The 22,428-nt window shown below is 38.7% G+C and overlaps 1 protein-coding gene across 4 annotated transcripts in view; it reads right to left on the reverse strand.

Moving 5' to 3' along the window:
* The window catches only part of DCC (DCC netrin 1 receptor), a 1,101,219-nt gene that overhangs the window by 551,241 nt on the left and 527,550 nt on the right, over positions 1-22,428 (reverse strand). For all 4 annotated transcript variants that reach the window (XM_060761267.2, XM_060761265.2, XM_060761264.2 and 1 more), the window contains exons 4-5: positions 3,951-4,101; positions 2,463-2,599 (exon numbers count right to left, since the gene is read on the reverse strand). In XM_060761267.2, coding sequence (XP_060617250.2) covers positions 2,463-2,599; positions 3,951-4,101 — 288 coding nt within the window. The remainder of the gene's footprint in view (positions 1-2,462; positions 2,600-3,950; positions 4,102-22,428) is intronic.

The raw sequence follows: 22,428 nt of genomic DNA on the forward strand, positions 1-22,428 counted from the left end.
GGAATGTGACTTAAATCATATTTTAAAACAATATGAATTAGAAAAAAATAATGAAATGAAAGTGGAAATATTAAACTCTATTTAATAGCTATTTCAACACCAAGGCACACTTAAGATGTAGAAAAACATACAAATGCTTTTCCCTTCCCAGTAAGCAAATAGAAGCCTGTCCCACATATAAAATTAATTAGAAGCACAGGTGACATTGGTTTATGTCAACCTTTTTGAAAGTGAAACTTTAATGTCTACAGCAAATTACAGTACAGCTGAGAAAGCAGCTATGTAGTTTTTCAGCCATAGACACAATTTTCCCTCTCTCCCAAATAAATCAACGTCAAATGTGTAGTTTTCTCCCTTTCCCTGAAATAACTCATTTTCACACCTTACTCTTCTTGTTTTTGTTGTTTGTTTTTTTTAATTCTTATCAACTTAGGGAAATTGTTCTTTTTCATGAACATACATTACTTCCGAGTTTAGAAAGAAATCTGGCAAAAAGCTAGTTGCACATGGCTTGAGAAATGGAAATTCAATTGTATAAAAACACTCCAAAGAATACAAGAAATGAGGGAAGTACAAAGGAATCCTAAAAGAGCTGTCTGCCTTCTCCCACCCACCCACTCAGTCAGTCAGTCAACTTAAAAAAACAAAACATCCTTCATCTAATTGTTACTGGAATAAGTGGCAAGTATGCAGTTGATGTGTGAAAATTTGCAAGAAATATACTTCTAGAATGAAGAGTAAAGCAAATTTAGCAGGAGCAAAAACAAAATAGCCGGAATAGATTTAGTACGACACCTGTGTAAATGAGGAATGACTGCTTAACAATACCAGAAGGAGATGTAAAATGGGCTTGGCATATCCCTCAGCCCAATCATCATAAACTTAAATAGGGTGAGGAGGATGGAAAGATAGAGGTTCTCTTTCATGTTCCCACCAACCGTTATCTTCAGACTAGAGCCCAGAACTCATTGGAAGTCTGATTATGAAAGAACTGAGCATTCTTATAAGGCATGTAATAGTCAGAATTGAAGCTTAAAAAGAATTATTTAGAAGAATTCCTCTTTATCTTATATGCCACTTAATAAGAGCATGGAGGTTCCATGTTTTCAGACAGAACCTTTTATTTTATTTTAAAACAGCCATTATGAATTTGAATGTATGTTTGAAAACTGACCCTTACCACAGAGAGCAGAGTTATGAAATTGTAGAACATTTTCTCCAGCTTTCAATCAACCCTTCAGTTATAATAGCATGTGTGTGTGAGGAGGGGGGACATGAACATGTGCCACAAATGGTTATGCCAATTCAGAGAAGGGTACTCCAGATCAGGTACTCCAGATCAGTCGCTCCCTCCTTATTTTCTGATTTCCTCATCTGTCAAGCTATGATTATTATAGGTGCCAAGCAGCACCCAACACCATTTTTGTGCCTGGTGGTCTCAGTTAATACCAGAACAATGATGAAAGGTAAATGCCATCCCTTCTTCTTGGGTTGCCCAAGCCCAGAGAAAGTGAAATAATGATGTGAACAGCTTTGACTGATTCTGAATTGGAACTGGCCCAACAGTTTATACTGGCAAAAATGCATGCAAGCTCATGTGAATACTGCAGAGTCCATTTCCCCCAAACCAATTCATTTGGCTGTGTAAATGGGTCCCATGAAAAAGCACTGCTATTTTTACAAGTCTCTCTGCAAGCTGGTAAGCCAAACAAAAGCAGGCAATTCAAATACTGCCATGGGTGTGTTACAGCATAACTATCCACAAAGCAATGTGGGTAGTTATACTCATACTCATTTGAGATTTAAGCAATACTAATAGGGTGCATCCACACAGTGCCAAAATGCGGGAATTAAATGGTGGCCAAAAAAAAAAAAAAGAATCCTGCAACCTGACTGTAAGTCTCCACACAGACCTGTTAGTCCGAAGATTGGGACCCCAGCAATCTTCACAGGAACAAGATAAAGGGCAGATTTGGGGGACATCTGGTGGTTTTCTTTTTTTAAAAAAAATCACTCTGTTATATACGCAAATAGGGGGAGGGAAGGAAATAACATGTTATGTGCACTTTCCAGCCAGAATCGGGATATAAGCAGACTTTTTAAACAAATGTTTTTTGTCCATTGCAACAAATGAGCAAGGATTTGCCATTAACGTCATTTAGCCCCTCTCCCCCTTTAATCTGGTAACTCTCGCATTTTAGATGCTGTGTAGAAGGGCCCTCAGTTGAACTGAAGTTACTTCTTGTCCTCTGACACAAAAACATTCAATACAAACAATAAACTCAGGTTTTATTTTTATTCAGGCCAGAACACTCATAACTGTCATTTCCATGCTGTTTAAGAGGCATGTGAAAAAAGTAGTTCAGCCTATAAAATAATTTAACATGGTGATGGTCAAAAACATGGAATTCTTCCTTCATTCTGCAAAGTACTTTCCGATACATAGAGGTCTCAGCACTCACCCAATACAGATAATTCTGCCGAAGCACTGCTGTTCTCATCTTTGTATGTGACCACACAAGTGTATGTCCCAGAATCATCGTCTGTGGCATTTGATATCAGCAAGTTACTACCAGCCAGTAATGAATATTTTCTAGACCTGGAATAATGAGAAAACACCTTTGTTTACAATGAAACAAGCAACACAAACCATAACCTCCACATTCCTCTTTATTTTAGAACATTTATAGTACATTCCTTAAAACAGCCTTTTGAGCAACTGGCAAATCCATTTAGAAATGGCAAGATCATCATCTCAAACAATTCTAAAACAGGGATGTCTTTCCAAACAGGAAATCATTGTTGGAGAAGAAAATACTGTATATACTCATATATAAATTAAAAAAAAGTAAAAAGAAATTGCCTCAAAAACCCTGGCTTGACTCAGAAATGAATAAATGCTGGAAATGGACCCAGCACAAAGGCAGCGTCAAAGAGGCAGAAGTGAAAAGTGCTCCCACCCTATTGCACTTTCTTTACGTGAACTGGAGAGAGAAAGGCAGCCCCTTTTCCAACCCTACTTCTTCACCTTCTTTTTTAGCCCAAGTGACATTCATCAGAAACATGGGGAGGAGGACTTCACACATGTGGCATGATTGCCACTTGGGTGCTTGAGGAGGAATGGAGTGGTTACAACCATTTTTTAAAAAAGACTTTCAGCATAAGCGTCTCTGCAGAGAAATAACTGTGGCCATTTTTAGTAAAGTTTAATAGGTTGCATTCCTTGCTCTTCTCCCGCTCCCTACCCCATTTTCACACTTTATTCTCATTCTTTTTCCTCATTTATATTCCTTTCCCTATCTATATGTTATTGAAGTAGACATCTTAAAATCAGCAATGCAATTTACATCATCCCCACTGTAAACCCTCAGATAAAAGATTCTCTCATTCTTTTTAGATCTTGCTAAATACACATTTTTAAAAGGAGATGAAAAGATTGATTTGTTACACGCTTGGAGGTTTACTCTCTTCTTATCCACAGGTCAAAGCAAAAGCCATATTTTTGCCTCCCAAACCTGCCCTTGGAATCACAGTGCTATAACTGTGTAGTATTGAAAACTGAGCAAATTGCATGCTGGAGCTGCACAAATGTATGTTAGAATACCCTGCCAGATTATTATTTCTCTCAGCAATAATCTTCTCAAAGGGAACAAATGAAATACAGCCAGGGTGGTTCAGTAGAAGTCTACGGATGCAACTCAGTTGGTTTCTTATGCATGTGTGACTTTTTTGTGGAAGTAATTGCAATTTTTTTAAAAAAATTGCTGATGCTAAATGTATATATTCTGTTCAGTGTTGCAGAAATGTAGCATGCAGATGTACATGGGATTGTGCATTTGGTTGCTTTCAGTTGCATAAGAAGAGAGTTTCATTGAACAGCCCCAAAGTCAGATCTTGTCCTATCTTTGTTCTGTCCTGAAGCTATCTGCTGAAATCCATATGTAACCTACCTGAATGGAATTGTTTCATCTCCTCTCAGCCATGTAAAGACTGGGGGTGGATAGCCAGAAACACAACATTCCAACACTGCGTCTTTCCCTTCTACGACAACCACGTTTGACGGTCTCTGCAGGAAAAATTGTTGCCTGTGCAACCCAGGATCTATGAAAAGAGAAAAATAGTTATTACATAATAATCGTACTATTTGTCTTAACAACAGCAGGGAAGAATACTTAAATATTCTCCTTGGGAGTCTTCTATATCTATATCATCGGAAGAGGGAGAACATATGCACACACAATGTAAACCCACAGCTATTCAATTCTCCTATGCAAAGATGAATAGATGCAGAAGTTTTCTCTCCACTGTGGTATAAAACTAATATTCCTCTGCAGTATTTCCCCTTCATTAAAACATCTTGTCATTTTGGGGGGAAATTATTCTGCAGGGAAACATAGATGTGAAGAAAACAGCATTCCTGTACTGGAAATTGTATTTTGGAGCAAAAAAATTGTTTGCAAACCTATGCCACATGATTTTTCCCCTCAAATAATAATTTTGTTGCAGCATTTCAGGACATTCAGCTTCCAGGAGAAAACCTAATTCTCAGTGGTCTATTTTTCCTTCTAACTGTTTCTTGATTATAGGGAAACCTGTTGTTTTGACCTGTGAATGAATAATTTCATATACAGGCATAGCTTTCTATGTTCTCCCAGTCCCCTATTATCTTCCTTATCTGTCTAGCTAGAAGTTTTTAATAGTTTTTATTAGCACTGGAAGGAGAGAAAGTGAAAACACAGACTTTCAGTGTTTGGCTGCAGCAGAGTGTCTGGAGTAAATAATGCAATAGGGCCTCAACTTGAAAAGGGCAGGATTCTGATCTAGCTCAATGGTTCCCAACCTTTGGTCCTCAGATGTTTGGGATATCAGCTCTTAGAACCCCGAGCTAGCTTGGCCAACTGTCAGTAATTCTAGAAGCTCAACTTCAAAACACTTGGAAGACCAAAGACTGGGAACAGCTGGGATACTGTGTCCAATTCTAAGCACCATAATTCAAGAAGGACATTGAAAACCTAGAACGTGCTCCAAGAAGGGCAACTAAAACAGTAAAAGCTTTGAAAGGTGGCTTTGTCGCAGGTTAACCTGGATTAGCACCATGTGGTTTATCATTTCTACACCAACCTAAGCTGTCAGTGTAGAAATACCCTTGTTTAGTCTTAAAGATGCTACAAGATCTCATTGCATATCAGACTAAGAGAGCGAATGTCTTTGAATCCTGGACCTCCTGCAGGCTCTTACAGTCTCTTCCAACTCTTATGATCCAGAACTTCAGAGCAATTACAGTCATTCTTCTCCTAGTTGTTTTTCATGCAAGAAACATTTCAGATTTCTTTTAATACATCAAAAGTATGCCAAAATACTGTTGATATATTTTCTTGTAACATTATGTTCAATTATAAACAAAAAAAATTCATTTCTAATATTGTAAATTGCCTAAATGAATATGTGGATGATAAACAATCAAACTATGATTCCTTTAATTAACTCAAAGATATATTTTACATCAGTATAATAACATGCTGAAAATGTTTGGGAGATTTTAATAATCTGCAATCAAACCCATGTTGAAATCATTAAAACACATTTCAAAGACATTACTCATGCAAGTGGGATTTTTTATGGCATTTGGTTATGTCTCCCCCAAAATCAATGAGTCACGCTTAGTAAGGGAGACACATTTGCCAGCACCTGCTTTGAGCCACATGAAACAGAATCGTGGAAGTTGAATGAGTCATTCAATACAACAATTTATTTTGCTATGAAATACACAGCCTTCTTCTCTTGAATTGTTTTCTGCTATGGTGTATCAAGGCTGTTTTGTTCAGCTGAAAGTAAACTATCATGTCACATCTGCAATTTCCACTGAAGCAAAATCAACAAATACCACACATCAGGCCAGCTCAAATTTGATTCCATTGTTTGCAGAATAGTGTTTCATGCTATCATTTCTGTGAGAGAGATTTTCTTAATGTGACACTGATGAGACAGAATGTCTCCTACCTGTCATTCCTAAATGTGATTTAAATGAAGGAACCAATCGCCTCCCACATCCTTCTGTAAAACCCCCGAGGATGTCTACTGCTGTTTGTTCTGAGCAACATTGCTGATGGAACTCAACAGGTTGCTCTTCAGTGACTTGGTAGCTTATTCAGTTTCTTTATGTCAGTGCACTTGGAAATGTATTGGTAAAGTCAGTTTTCTTGGAAAAGTACTTTTAAAAAAATACTTTTTATTGGTTTTCCATATTTATATTAAAATGGGGGAAGTGAGAAGAAAAAAAGGGAGAGGGGTAACAATGAAAGTGTGGGAACAATTGATTCAAGGAAAGTAGGAAAGTATATCTATAGAGATTTAAGAGAGAGAAAGAGAAAGAAAAAAAAGAGTTTAAAATTTTGACTTCCAATTTTCTTCCCTTCGATATCTCCAAGAAAAGAGATATCCCTCTGTCTGACTCGGCAATTGTTAAGGCTCTTCCTTTGTCCACTCATAACCATATTTATGTCTTCAGGGTTTACTTATCTTCTTTTAAATATTCCTCGAATTTTGACCAGTCTGTTTGGATCATGGGTCTGCCGGTGTTTCTTTTTATCTAATAGGTTAGTTTGTCCATATCCTTTATCTCAAGAATTTTGTCCAGCCATTCATCTTTAGTAGGGATAGTCTCCAGCTTCCAATATTTGACGTATGTTATTCTTGCCGCGGTGGTGCAAAAAATAATAAGTTTTCCAAATTTAATTCTGGGAATTGTACACTCTCATGTATCCCTAACAGGTATCCCTAACCTTATTTTTAATATTTTCTGAATTTCTTCGTGTATCGTTTTCCAATAGAGGGTTGGTTTATTGCGGCTCCACCACATATGATAGAAAGAGCCTGTACATTCTCTACATTTCCAGGACTTGTTTTCCCTGTTCTTGTACATAATTACCAGCTTTTTGGTGTTATATACCACCTATGAATCATTTTCATATAGTTTCCCTTTGGGTCTGTGGTGTAGGTGTATCTCAATTTCTTTGTCCAGATATTCTGCCACTCTGCAAGATTTATCAACCTGCCTATGTTCCTGGCCCATTTGATCATTGAGATTTTAACTTCCTCAGTCTCAGTTGCCCAGTCTATTAATTATATACTTTGGTTATAATTCCCCCCCCCCCCCGAGTCCTTTAATTTACACCAAAAGTCATCATTTGGGCAGAAACCATTTTTTTTTGTCTTCTTCATAGGATTGTTCAACTTGGAGATACTGAAACCATCCTACAATTTTGTAGGTTTTGGATTTTAAAAAGTAGCTTTTTTCAGAGCACCAGATGGTTTGATATTAATTTAGACAAAAGTGGTCTATGAGTGGTCATTCAGATGTTGGTGGACTGAAGCTTCCACCAGCCCTAGCCAGCAAAGCCAATGGTGAGGTATGATGAGAATTCATATATTGCATTTCACACAAGTGTAAATGAACATGAATTTAATATTGTGGAATATTGCCCAGGCAAACAATATTGTGATTCCAGGGGAATCAGGAAATACAATTGTAATGTATCTTTTTCTATTTACTTTTTAATAAAAAGCATCACGTCTGAAAACAAAAAGACCTCAAAATTTCACACTTAAACTTGCTTTATATAAGGCTTTCCAGAGATATTATTAGAAAACAATATGATTACTGATTATGTCAGTATTAAAAGGAAGAACAAAAAAAATGTTAGGACCTCTGTGTGGAGAATATGGTGACAGGGGATAGGGAAAAGGCCGAACTATTCAACACCTTCTTTGCCTCAGTCTTCTCACAAAAATAAATCCGTTTTCAACCTGAGCAATATGGAGTGGATGAAGTAATAGTGGAAATGCAACCCAAAACAGGTAAAGTAGTAGTACAGGAATACTTGGCCATTCCAAAGAATTCAAGGACTTCTTCACACTACCCTTGTGGATCATGCCATTGTGCTGGTGATCCCCAGCAAACAGGAAGGCTCGTGGGACAGCTCATGGCACCCTATGTGCCCTCCCTTCTCTCCTCATCACATGGAGGGGATGGGAGAGGGTGTTTTGCCAACCTTTCCCTGCCCTCATCAGATGGCAAAAAGGGTGTTAATGTGCATTATCCCACCACCCTTTCTGCCATCACATGGAGAAATTGAAGGGAAAGTGCAAGTAGCTCCATTGGACTTACCCACACCACACTTTCCTCCCTGTAGTGGAGGGGAAACCTCTCCACCACTTTGGAAGGAATGTGGGCGGGACCTGCTGCGTATCATGTGATGGCGCACAGCAGGCCCCATCCTTGCCACAATTAAATGTGGTAAAACAGGGCAAAAGTGCCCTATGTGAAGAGGTCTCAAATTTCCAGGGCCAGATGAACTACATCCAAGAGAATTGAAGGAACTTGCAGAAATGATTTCAAAACCATGGGCAATAACCTTTGAGAATTTTTGGAGAACAGGAGAAGTCCCAGCAGACTGGAATTGAGCAAATGTTGTCACTATCTTAAAGAAGGGGGAAAAAGGAGGACCCAAACAATTGCCATCCAGTCAGCCTGACTCAATACCAGGGAAAATTCTGGAACAGATCATTAATAGTGTAGTGGAGGCTCCTTCTTTGGAGGCTTTTAAACAGAGGCTGGATGGCCATCTCTTGGGAATGCTTTGATTGTGCTTTTTCTGCATGGCAGGGGGTTAGACTAGATGGTCCATGTAGTCTCTTCCAACTCTGATTTTGTATGTATATGTGTGTGTGTGTTTAATTTTATAATGTAATACAATATAATACTAATAATAATAATATGATATTATAATTATATATTTTATATTACATGTAATATTACTAATAATATCACAATATAATGGTATAGTACAATATAGTAATATATAATACTGATATTGTACTTTTTTGTCGTGTCAGGAGTGACTTGAGAAACTGCAAGTTGCTTCTGGTGTGAGAGAATTGACCGTCTGCAAGGACGTTGCCCAGGGGACGCCCGGATGATTTGATGTTTTTATCATCCTTGTGGGAGGCTTCTCTCATGTCCCCGTATGAGGAGCTGGAGCTGATAGAGGGAGCTCATCCCCCTCTCCCCGGATTCAAACCTGCGACCTGTCGGTCTTCAGTCCTGCTGGCACAGGGGTTTAACCCACCGCACCACCAGGGGCTCCTGATATTGTACTCTGCTAATAATATAATATAATGTATGTATGTGTATATATATATATATATATATATATATATATATATATATATATTATAAGCCGCTCTGAATCCCCTTCAGGGTGAGAAAGGTGGCATAGAAATGTCGTAAATAAATAAATAATGTATTAATGATTCTATGATTAAGGTTGATCTTTCTTTTCTACCTTTCCATTACTCTCTATCCAACTGCAACACTCTAGTTTCTGAGCCAGAGGTCAGAGAATGAAAGTTTCTCAGAAAGGAAGAAATCTAGAACCAACTGCTAGCACGACTTTTCGAGTTATATGGCTTATATAGTTTTGAATGAAATTATTTCAGAGGATGTTTGTTCTTTTCTGTTTTCCAAGGTTTTCCATTTCTTTCAAAATAAGGGAAGACTATTATGAAACGGCTCATTGATGGTTCCTTATGCAATGAAAAGTTTAAAGAAAATATACTCAGAAAGAAGGTAAATGTTGTTACTGCTCTGCAAACAGCTATTTCATTCACAGGTGATGGTTCTGTAAGAGGGCAAAGAAAATTGTTATGCATACTATCAATGAAATATTTAACAGTAGTAGAAGTGTCAAGCTTCTCAGAAAGTTAAAACACCCTCTTAGCTGTAGTTATCTCTTGCCTTCGTTCTTTCTTCTTTTCACCTCTCCGTCGTTTTCTTTCTCACTGACCTTTTGCTCAACCAGTATCTTTCTCTGTTTATTCTCTTACCTCCCTCCTTTTGACCAGACCTTTTTCCTTCTCTTTCCCTCCTTCCCCCTCCCTGACTCTTTCTCTTTTAACTGCCTGATGGACCGTAGAGCCTGCAAAGAAAAATAATATATGGAGTTGCCTACAGGCCTTTATCACAAGGTAATATTCAAATGCCTTCCTTCAGCTTTGTCTCTAAAGAACCCAGCACTCTTTCTCCCCTCCTTTGCTCTTTCTCTTCATCCCACAATCATTTTTTCTCCTTCTCCCAAAGTTTTTCTACAGCCTTTTCTCTGCCTGTTCTTGCTCCACCTCGTTCACTTCACTAGGCATTGGATCTTCTGCTTTAAATACATCAGTGCATATAGAAAAACACCTTTATTTCTCAACTCAGGCTCCTGAAGAGGAATGCATCATATGGAACTGCTTACAGTACCTCTGGATAAAGGAATATCTCTGGCCCACCACCAGATTTGTCTCTAGGGAAAGTAAGGGAGGCCTGCTTCCTAGAGATTAAAGATATTGCAGCCTACAAGCAGATTTTAAATATCTAAAATTAATCTCTCTAGATTTTAATTAGCAACAATTAATTAAACCAATTTAAAACAATGCTGTCCTACTCTGAACACCTTTATGTTTTTCTGGTCTCTGCACCAACTATGAAATGCCCAAGTTTCATGGCCTGGAGCTATGATGCAGACTGACACACAATGTCTTTTCTTGTAGAAAAAGAGCTAAAATAATTGTTAAATTAATTATATGTTCACTGTAGGTAGGATTGTTTTTTCAGTGGTTTAGAAATCTAGAAGTGAGCCTAAAGTAAACCTATGCTTGCCAGAAGGAGAGATGCAGAACCACACAATGTTTTCACAATGATAGAATCCTAGAAGTAACAAAAAACCTACATTCATCTACATCCCCATCTATCCAATCTCTCTCCATCTTGTATGATACATTGGCTGTTACGAAACATGCCATCTTATAAATTGCAGGGAGCCTCTCCAATTTGGCTTCAAGGCACACTTTGGCCCTCCAGGTGTTTTGGACTTTAACTCCCACAATTCCCAACAGCTAGCTGTTAGGAATTATGGGAGTTAACCTCTAGAGGGCCAAAGTTAGCCCATGCCTGCAACCGTTAGAACGGTGGTTCTCAACCTGGGGGTTGCAACCCCTAGAAGGGTCATTTGGCAATTTCAGAGGGGTTGCAGCGGTGCCTCCTTAGGCCCTGCCCCCTCCTGCAGGCCCCATGTGCCTTCTCCCAGCATTGGAAAGAGTGTGGAGATGAGGGCTACTGCAGGGAGCGCATGCCCAGGGCCCAGTGGAGGGAGCATGCCCTCTTCCCCCGCGCTCTTGCAAACACTGGGAGAGGAATGCTCTTTGGCATTGGCAAGCATGTGGGGAAGAGGGGTGTTGCAAGGATCGCACACTCTCCACCTGCCCCTGGGCCACATTCCCTGCACCTGCCCTCTTCCCCAGTGCTCTTGCCAATGCCAGAGAGTGTCCCTCTTCCAGTGTTGGCAAGTATGCAGGAGAAGAGAGCTGGTTAAGGGAGCTCGTGCCCAGAGCCTGTGCAGGGAGTGCGCACCCTGCACCTGCCCTCTTCCCCCACACACTTACCAACACTGGAGGAGGAGGCCCACTGCAAGCACATGGGGGAAGAGCCCACCATCAGCCTGGGAGCTCTGGTGTCATGGCCGCACCAGGCAATGGTGAGCCCCTCCTGGAGGCTGTGCCTTCACCTTCTAGGGGCCGGCAAGGAGACCTCTCCCAGCAACTGTGGCTCCAAGCAGTGGGAGAGAGCCCAGTGGTTTTGATGTCAGAGCAGGAGCAATTGAAGGTACTGCAATTCCCATCATCTGTTTAACATCCTCCCCCAAACCCCTCCATTATTTTTTCTTGGTCATGGGAGTTCTGTATGCCAAATTTGATCCAATTCCATTGCTGGTGGAGCTAAGAATGCTCTTTGATAGCAAGTGAACTATAAATCCACACAACTGTAGTTCCCAAATGCCAGGCTCTATTTCCCGCAAACTCTACCAGTGTTCAAATTTGGTCATATTGAGTATTTGTGTCAAGTTTGGTCCAGATCCATAGTTGTTTGGGTTCACAGTGCTCTCTGGATGTAGTTGAACTACATTACCCGTAAATCACTGTTAGCTTTTCCCAACCCACTCTAGTATTTTCTGTTGGTCATGGAGGTTCTGTGTGCCAAGTTTGGTCCAGGTGTATAATTGAGAACTGGGATAAAGTTGAGACATATTCATATCATGAACTGATAATTAGATACCAAGGACATATCTACTCTGCCATATGCCCAGAATATCAAGGTAGATAATCCACATTATCTGATTTGAACTGGATTATCCGAGTCTACAATGCCAGATAATTCACTTCAAAGCAGATCAATCTGGATTTTATTTATTATTTTATTTATTTATTTACTTGCTTCACTTGTATACCGCTCTTCTCAGATATCAGGCAACTTTTATAGAGCTATGTAGTAGGGGTCTAAGAAACAACCCGATGCTCTTCTGTAACTGTTTCCAAATTAGATGTATTGATATTTCTTTGATAGACAAATATAATTTGGAACAGATACACCTTTTTTTAGAATTTGGATTGTCTTAATTGTAATTTAGGTCCCTTCTACACTGCCATATAATACAGATTATCAAAGCAGATAATCCACATTATCTGCTTGGAACTACCTGCTTTGGATTATTTGAGTATTTGAATTATATGAGTCTACACTGCCAGATAATACAGTTCAACGCAGTTAATCTGGATATTATATGGCAGTAAAGAAGAGGCCATAGTCTAAACTAGAGTTATTGAAATTATTCTATTTACTTATTTGTTGACTCACCATCCAACAATTGATTCAGGGTGTTTACTCTAGTTGGAACCAACTAATTGATTTCCACTCAGGCAGTTGATTTCTAAAACCTTCAATACATTTCTTTATTCACCAAGACTTCATACAGGACAACAATACCCAATCAGTTGTATATTGCTAGTATTCAGCAGAGCGTGACATAGAATTACCATATAGCTATGAAAGTAAAGATTTGCACTATGCAAGCATGGTGTAGGATCTGGACCATTGTGAAAAGAATGATTAGGTAATCATCTAAGGAGACTAGATAATTAAAAATGCATGTGTATTAAAGAAAGTTTTGCACATTGCTATTTAACTAATTATGTCATATATTATTCCATATTATTATTCTATTAAAATGAATACAGGCCGGGTATCTCTTATCCAAAATGCCTGAGACCATCTGGATTTCAAATGTTTTTGGATTTTGGATTACCTATATTTGCATATGCATCTACAAGATGCTAGCTTTTCCTGTGCTTTTGCAATACCTGATTTCTGCCTGATGCTGTTTTTATTGCATGGTTTATAGCATTCCATTACTGTGCTGTTGTTAACATTTTCATTAGATGTCTGGGAGATGGGACCCAGGTCCAAACACAAAATTCATTTATCTTTTATGTATAACAGTGATTTCCAAACTTTGGTCCTCCAGGTGCTTTTGGACTCCAACTCCCACAATTCCTAACAGCTGGTAAGCTGCCTGGGATTTCTGGGAGTTGAAGTGCAAAACACTTGGAGGACCAAAGGTTGGGAACCACTGATGTACACCAATACACATTGCCTGAAGCTTATGTTATGCAATATTTTCAATATTTTTGTGCATAAAATATAGTTTTTGTACATTGAACCATCAAAAATCAAAGATCGTCATGGACAATTTTGAATTTTAGAGCATTTCAGATTTTGGAATTATTGATAAGGGATGTTCAACTTGTGTCTATATATACACACACATATAAAATACAGAAGAGAGGAGATAACTTTTAATTTGATCCTAACAAAGAAACAAGATTGGTAGCACTAGTCAGCTCTGCTAATTTTATAATGTGCATAAAGTTGGTGGTAAAACCCTTTTGAACCTTTATCTTAAGCAATAGGCAGCAAAACAGCTTTGTCAGAAAATGAATCAAGGTTGTTTTCTGAAGTGAGTAGATTTCCAGGACTGGAATTCAATGTAAAGATGGTCTCTGCCCTGCTAGAAGAGATACTGATCACAAGATGCTAACTTTTCCTGTGCTTTTGCAATACCTGATTTTTGCCTGATGCTGTTTTTATTGCATGGTTTATAGCATTCCATTACTGTGCTGTTGTTAACATTTTCATTGTAAGCCACCTTGGGAGGGCTTACCCTAAAAGCAGGGTAGAAATAAAATGAAATGAAATTTGTATAAGACCTCATTACTGTAGAGTGATACTACCAAATGCCATATGTTAGGGATTAAGTAGCAGCACTCCAGAGTAACAAAAAGGTTACACTTTAGAATGTAATTTGCACCATGTAAAATATTGTGCACCATGGAAGGAAGAGCCAAGAGACTTATATAAATATAGTCGTCCTGAAAATGGATTAAACATTGAGAGAAGGGAGGAGGATGAAGAGGAAAAGATGGAACAGGAGAGAAAAGAGGAAAGGTGTAGAATGTAAAGAAAACTAGGGTAAAGTGTCCAGTGATGTCCATATATCATTGGAACCGATCCACCTCAGTGCTGTAGTTACCATGTTGTTGTGTACCTTCAAGCATTTCCAAGTTATGGCAATACTAAGACAAATTTATCACAAAATTTTCTTGGCACAAAATTTTCTTATCACAAAATTTTCTTGGGGGGTGCCTTTGCCTTCCTCTGAGGATGAGAAAATGTGACTTCCCCAAGGTCACCCAGTGGGATTGTACAGCTGAACAATGATTTGAAACCTGGTCTTCCCAATGCCCAAACCACTACACTTCACTGGATCTATAACTACTATATTCCTCTGCATTTAGCCTGCAGGTAGGTATTCTATATAATATATATGTAAAGGCATATGAAGCAAACGAGGGCCAGTATTCAAATCCCCCCTAAGCCATGGAGACCCATGGGATGACCCTGGGCAATTCACTCTCTCTCTCTCAGCCTCGGAGGAAATCAATAGCAAACAGCCTCTTAATAAATCTTGTCAAAAAAGACTCACAATAAGGTTGCCTTAAGGTCAACATGAGTCAGAAATGTCTTGAAGGCCCACATGACAAGGGTTCAGGATGAGAATGGGAAGTCATGTTACATGAACAGCAAGCTGCCTGTTTGACACTGATGGGATGCAACATGCAGTGGTTTCAGTTGAATGCAGCCAGATATAATTCCTGGCATTTTCTTGTCGGAGTTATAGACCTGGGTTGTAATTTGCCATGAATGTGCAAGAAATTCCAGGCCTCTTCTTTCAATTCCCTTCTTCAAATGATTCAAAAGCAAAACTATTTTTGAAGTATACTGGATCCAAAAGAGGTAACATGGAAATTGTTGAAATCTCTTGAGACCCAGTGAAGAAAATGCATGGCTACACAACGGAAGGGTAATGAAGCAGGAGAAGCCAAAGATATTTTGCTTCCTGAGCAACAAATAAAGAACACCTATTCACGCATTCAGAGAGATAAAGAGAAAGGATGCGAGTCAAGATTATCATGGCATCTGAAAAGACAAACCTTTATCTTATCATAAGCATTAGAAAAGGGCCAACCAGTAAATTATATAAATGTGCTGCCTTTTTATATCATCTTGAAATGGACAACTCACTTTTGGAATAACTGTCAATAAATCCCTTTCTACTCATTAATCCTTTTCTTAAGAAGATTAAGTCAAGTTCAGTCTTTTCTATGCAAAATGAATAATTGCTTATTAAGGAAATATTTTTACATATCAATCAAAGTCTCTCCTCTTCCCAGACATTCATCTCCATTGGTGGTCAATGCAGTGTGTGTCCAACCTGGACCAGCTGGTGGTTTCCATGTCATTGGAGAAGTGAATTGGTGGAAGTGCTAGCGAAGTGTCAATGCATGATGTTTACTCAAAACATGAAGAGAGAATGTGATCCACAAGTGCTGTCACCTTCCTATCTCTAGGGCTAGAAGAAAGGGTTCCAGCTTGCTTGGCAAATGGTAGTTTTCACTTGGATCCATTATGAGAGTTGTAGTTTGATGACAGACCACCATTCTTGCAGAATAGTTTAAAAACCTCTTAAGACAAAGTCCTATTATGCCATCGCATTGACCCATGAAGTTAAAGTGGTGCCAAACTACATTAATTCTACAGTGTAGATGCACCTAAATCAGTGGTTCTCAAACTGTGCTCCTCCAGATGTTTTAGACTTCAGCTCCCACAATACTAATAATACTAATACTACTACTACTACTACTACTAATAATAATAATAATAATAATAATAAGCGATCCAATACAACAGCCAGCAGAGTGACTTTGTTTGCTGTGTACTAATCTTGTTGTGTTCCAATAATCATTTCCGAATCCAGACTGATGAAGTTCTGAAACACAGTACACCAGACATCACAATTGTGGAAAGGAAAACAGTTTGGATTATTGATTTTGCCATACCAGTTGACAGTCAAATTGATGAAAAACAAGAGGAAAAACTCAGCCATTATCAAGACCTCAAAATTAAACTGCAAAGGCTCTGGCATAAACCAGCACAGGTGGTCCCAGTGGTAATCAGCACACTGGGTGTCGTGTCAAACAATAAACATTGACAAAACCACCATCTGTTAACTGCAAAAGACCACCTTTCTTGGATCTGCGCGCATCATTCAAAAATACATCACACAGTCTTAAACACTTGGGAAGTGTTCAACTTGTGATTTTGTGATACGAGATCCACCATATATATCTCGTTTGCTTTGTCATACTGTGTTTTGTGTCAGTAAAATAATAGTAATAGTAATAATGATAATAATAATAATAATACTTTATTTATAACCCACCCTATCTCCCCAAAGGGCAGCTTACAGACAAAAGTAACAAAGTGGCAAACATTCATTGCCGAAACAAACAACAATAACAATAAATCAACTGGAGCTGCAGCAGCCTGGTAGAGGGTGATGGCAAGACCATCCTGGGCTTGTTAGTGCTGTGGTGGCCTCTACTGCTTCAATTCCAGATCTTGAGGAAGCTATTCCACGATCTTGTTGCCACCACCATCCTATCATCAGTTACACCTAAGCAACTGACACAATTATCACAATTCATTACAGTTGGCAAGCTAGCTGGGATTTCTGAAAGCTAAAGTCCAAAACACCTGGGGGAGCATAGTTTGAGAACCACTGCCCGTAGTCATTCATAACTACATTTGTGATGTGAGATATTGACCCATATGTTAGCAACTGGAGTCAGTTAATGTCATTTATGAAAGAAAGAATCAAAGGGATTCTCAAAACATAAACATAAACATAATAAAAGATCACATGTCAGAGTGAACACATTAACTTGACAGCCTATCCTGATCCAAGAGTTAACCTCAGGGGCTTGAATGTTAATCCAGCCACGTAAAGGAACCCTTCTGGAAACCACGATACAGAAATCTGTCATTAAAATGATACTAATCTCTCCATATAGAGAGCACACTAAGGTGTATAACCACAACATGGGGAAACCATCTAGAAGCTCTGGCTTTTTTCCTACCTTCATGATAAAAAGTTAAGCCTGGCTTCGCAAAGCCATGTGAAGGATGTGATAAGCAAGAGGATAAAGCAATAAGCAAGTAAAAGGATAATCAGAGTCCTTCTGTGATCTCAGTCGGAGACTGGTTTTCAAAAATACATTATCAAATTTATGCCTGTTTTATCCACAGGCAAGACAAATATATATATCAGATTAATATTTCTGGGCTTGTTCGGCATTTTTTCCATTCATCCAACCGAGCACCTTGAATTCATATGAGCTCAAAAGTAAGTATCTGCTAATTGGATTTATGAATACATTTTTGACCGAAATGCACTAGAAACTCTATTAAAAACTCTTAATTTCTCCAAATGAGATAGACTTCATGACCATCAAAGCAAATTTCATATTTCCCAAACGTAGGCAAGTTTTATAGCACTTTGTCTTCAAAGCATTCCTATAGTTATAATCAATAGCAGATATTTTCATATCCCTCTGGCTATCTATTTGTGTATTTGTGAGACCCCAGAAATGGAGGATTTGCTATATTATTAACTACTTTGCTCATTATAACCTGAAGCAAGAACGAGAGTCTTGGGGCATATTTTGTTTTAACTACATTACAATAATGTTTCAGAAAATATTTTCTATCATCTGTGTGATATCAATTCTATAGTAAGCATTCTTTTAGCAACAATGAAAATGCGGTCAAAAAAGTATTGCTGATATTACAACCAATTGTTTTGGTGAGGCTCTTATCTAATTTAATTTCACCTAATCTAATATATTGTTGTTTATATTTAATATATTTTAATTGTATTGAATTTTTCAATATTAAAGATCTGTATGCCAATTATTTTATGTAGCACTTATGTATTGTTGCACTTTTATATCTGATTTATTTATTTTGTATGCAAAAGGCCTGGGGTCTAAACATTAATAAACTACTACAACAGAAGAAGGTGAAAGGCGAATTGATAATAAAATGAGATGGCAGAGTACTAGTTTCTCTACTGAATCAATCAATCAAACTTCAAGTTTGTAAGTATCATAATTTCCATCAAAGCTCCAGGTTATGTTGATCAATATATTTTCTTATCCATAGGGCTTTGCTGCATTTCCCCCCCAGACCATTTTAATTCAGTTTGATGGAACCAAATTAATATGATCTATCTCAAACCAAATGAAAATAAAATGCCCGTGAATTTCTGGTGGATGTGATCTGAGGTGTTTGTAACTACTACAGTGCAAAGATGGCAAAGATATGCATATCTGTGTGTTCTTTGAAATGTTCTCTATTAATTTCCCAGATCCCCATTCTTCTACAAAAGCCCAGCATAATTCAACCATTAAGTAATTGCTCCCATGGGGTTTCTTTAAATTAAATAGCTTGGCCAGCTAGAGTGACTGCAAAACAATGTACAAAGGTGTAACAGAAATTAGTTTCACCAAAACAAAACAAAAAACCTTCATAAGAAAGAATTCTAAAGTGTCATGAGAATGAGTAAAAAAATGGCCGCCTCTTTAGAAGAACAATAGGACATGGAAAATATCACAAGGGATATCTAGATCAAACTCCACCGTGCATGTATATACAACTAAAACATTCCTGAAATATTTTCACCCAATTTCTATTTAAAGACCACTAAACATGAAGAGTCCACCATGACTATCACCTCAACAAGGCAGTATATTCAATGGTTGAAATAGTTCTCCTGTAGCAACAAAAAACATGCTTTATTTCCAGAACTCTGATCACCCTTGTTTGGACATATTTTGGTTTGTTGCTAGCTTTCTTGAGCAATGGCACCCTTCTCAGAAGAACAAACCTGGGATCAGGTGGCCCACCAGATGTCCTTTGCAGGTGTAGCAGTGATAGCCAGCATAGACAGTAGTGATAAATGATGTGAGTTGCAGTGCAACCCTATGTGGAGAACTTATTTATTTATTTGCCATATTTATACCCTACCTTTCTCTACCCCAGCAGGGAAACTCAAAGCAGCTTACAATGGCACATAAACAGTGCCTCAAAACAACAAATTCACCTAAAAATAGTTTAAAATTGCAACATATTAGACATGATTAAAATAAATTCAACGTTCAAATGTATTCTAATACCTATTTCCCACTCTGTCAAAAAGACAGATTTTAGTGTTCCTTGTCTCTGGAGTAGATTTTCATGCATTTATCCATTGTAAATGGTATCCCAACCTGCAAAATTATTTATGTAATATATAATTCACTAATATCGGGTATCCCTGTTTGTGTGGGGATGGGCAGTCTTGAAATGTATCGCCTGCTGTTATGGGAGTTGTACTGTGTTCTTTCTACTTTTTGCTGCAATGAGATAAAAGAAAGATCCAGAATTTCTAGATTTTCGGTGTTCAAACAAGACTCTTGGAAGTCTATCATGGTATTAGATTAAAATTATTTTTTCTATCATTGTGGCTAGAGATTTTTCATTCCATTCAACTGTGCATCATCCCTTTTGGCCATAATTGAACTGAATAATGAAATAACATCTGGTGCACAGATCCAAAATACAATCATTTTTTTCAAGTTTTACCTACCTCTTAGTATTCAGTACTCAATGTTTTTTTAAATGCATTACTATACAATTTACACATTTTAAGGTAATCCTCAGAATTAAATTTGGTGTGGACATACAGAACATTATTCTGTTTCAGGTGCATTTTCAACAGAGCAAGAATAAATGGAAAATATGAAATGTTTGCAGGTATACTTCCCTAGCTGAATTCAATTCTGGACATTCAGCCATAAACAATATATTTTTCACTAATTACCACATTTTTTGACAACCTTTTATGTTATTCCCTGGTTTTCTCAATATGCAGAGGTTGGCAAATATCCTCTCGTTACTCTGATGATAACTTTCCATGGATGAAAGAAGTCCCTGTTCATGAAAATAGTGTTGCCTACTCAGATGATGAACTACTCTGGGATGTAGCTAAATTCTATGTCCAAAATTAATTCAGTACCTAGGATAACTCCTTTAAAGAACCAGAACAGATTTGCCAATCTTCTGGCAGTTGAACAAGGCAAATGCAGGATCTGGCTTTTGAACATATCCATCATTCATCCCACTGCTGCACAAGGTGATGTGCAGCTGCAATGAAAAACAATTTTCAGAATAAAACAAACTGCAAGCAGTCATTAAAACGTACAGAACACACAAAAGTAAACTCACCAAAATCAACATACAATCCAGTTTACACATAAACTAGCCTGGAAACAGCATAAATAACACAAGTAACAACACCAATAAAAATTAGAATTGACAAGTGTCTGCTTTAGGCTTACAATATCAAATTTGCAAATCTCAAATAAGGGGGATAGAGGAGGAGGGGAAAACCTAAGAAATCAGTCTGTTGGAAGACAGAACATTCATCTGACAACAGAAAAAAAAGAACAGAAAATGAATGCTGCTGGTCATTCAGGAGCATTGGCAGTTTTATTATTGACTCTTTCGCATCTAGAGGAGAATGTAATATTTTCCCACTCCTATTTTCTAACATGCGATAGACTCAAAACAAAAATAGATATGCCATTCATCGATGGAGAGATAGTGTTGGAAATTCTGACAGTGATTGGTTGAATTGCCCTAGTGCCCTGCTCTCATATAAGGCTGGTGATAACAGATGCCATAGTCTAGAACAGGCATCCTCAAACTGTGGCCCTCCAGCTGTTTTGGCCTCCAACTCCCAGAAGCCCTTGCCAGCTTGTTCACTGGCCAGGAATTCTGGGAGTTGGAGGCCCAAACAGCTGGAGGGCCATAGTTTGAAGATGCCTGGTCTAGAAGCCAAGATACAAAGACTGAGGTGGGTGGACTGGCTGAATGCATGGCTTCTGTATTGCCACCTGAAAAATACAACCACTTTGCCTGATCCTGAATGCAAACTTGTTGGGTCTGAACCTGTCCCTTGTTTAGATCTCTCACAAATGCACCTTATCTGTAACACCTGGCAAAGTGCCCTGCTTCACCTGATTTCTGCCAAGGAAAGTGGGAGCAGCAGGATGAATCTGTCATCCCATGCACAGCTGCCTCTCACAACACTTTCCTTATCACATAAAGAAAGTGTTGCCCTAGCAGGGAGGCCCCGTGCTGTCTCCATTGGAGCCAGTACAACACGGGAAGCCTCCTGTCAGGCCCGTAGCCAGGATTTCGTTTCGGGGGGGGGGGGGGGGGCTGAATTTTTTTCAGGGGGGTTTCGGGGGGGGGAGCTGAGTCTGAGTAAAAGAGGGTCTACCCTAGCAAACCTTTTGTATCATTACCCCAATACCCCCATGCATATGGGATATATTGAGTATGGTGATCAGATCATGATATGAATAAACATTACAGTTTAAATAATGAACCAGTAAGGCCTTTTCGCGAACCACCACGAGAATTTCAGGGGGGGGGCTGAAGCCCCCCTGAGCGCCCCCCCCCCCCGGCTACATGCCTGCCTCCTGTGTTGGGGTGAAAGTTTCTGGTGACACTTTCACCCTGGTTGAGGGCGGGGCCTATGCCAGAAGTCAAACAACGTTGTGTGATACCTGGCATCAGTCTCCATTTCCCAGGTGGGGTGAAAGCATCCTAGGACACTGATTTCACCCTGTCCGATGAGGTCATAACTTGTTCTTCACCAATGCCTTCTCACTAGCCTGTTTCACCCAAGAGCGATGCCTATTCAAGACTGCAGACATAATGTCAGGTGAGATGCTAAATATCCTGGAGCATACCCTTCAGGAAAAGGGCATGATCCTGTTTTGTTTTTATGAAATAATTCAGCATAAGGAAGAAAAAACAATGTTGACTCTTTAATATAAAGTTTTAGGGCCTGTCTACAGAGACAAAGTAATCACACTACTTACCTCATATTCACCACTTTCCTGACACATGATGTTGTTGATAATTTGTATCACAACAACAAGTTATTTGGTCCTTAAACCACTTTGCCTTTAAATTGCATTCTGGCCCAAATTCCACATGATTTCTGGGTTTTGTGTGTGTGGCCATCCTCAACAGGTGCGTTTGCA

Source organism: Anolis sagrei, chromosome 2, assembly GCF_037176765.1.
Source record: "Anolis sagrei isolate rAnoSag1 chromosome 2, rAnoSag1.mat, whole genome shotgun sequence".
Classification (NCBI taxonomy): Eukaryota; Metazoa; Chordata; class Lepidosauria; order Squamata; family Dactyloidae; genus Anolis; species Anolis sagrei.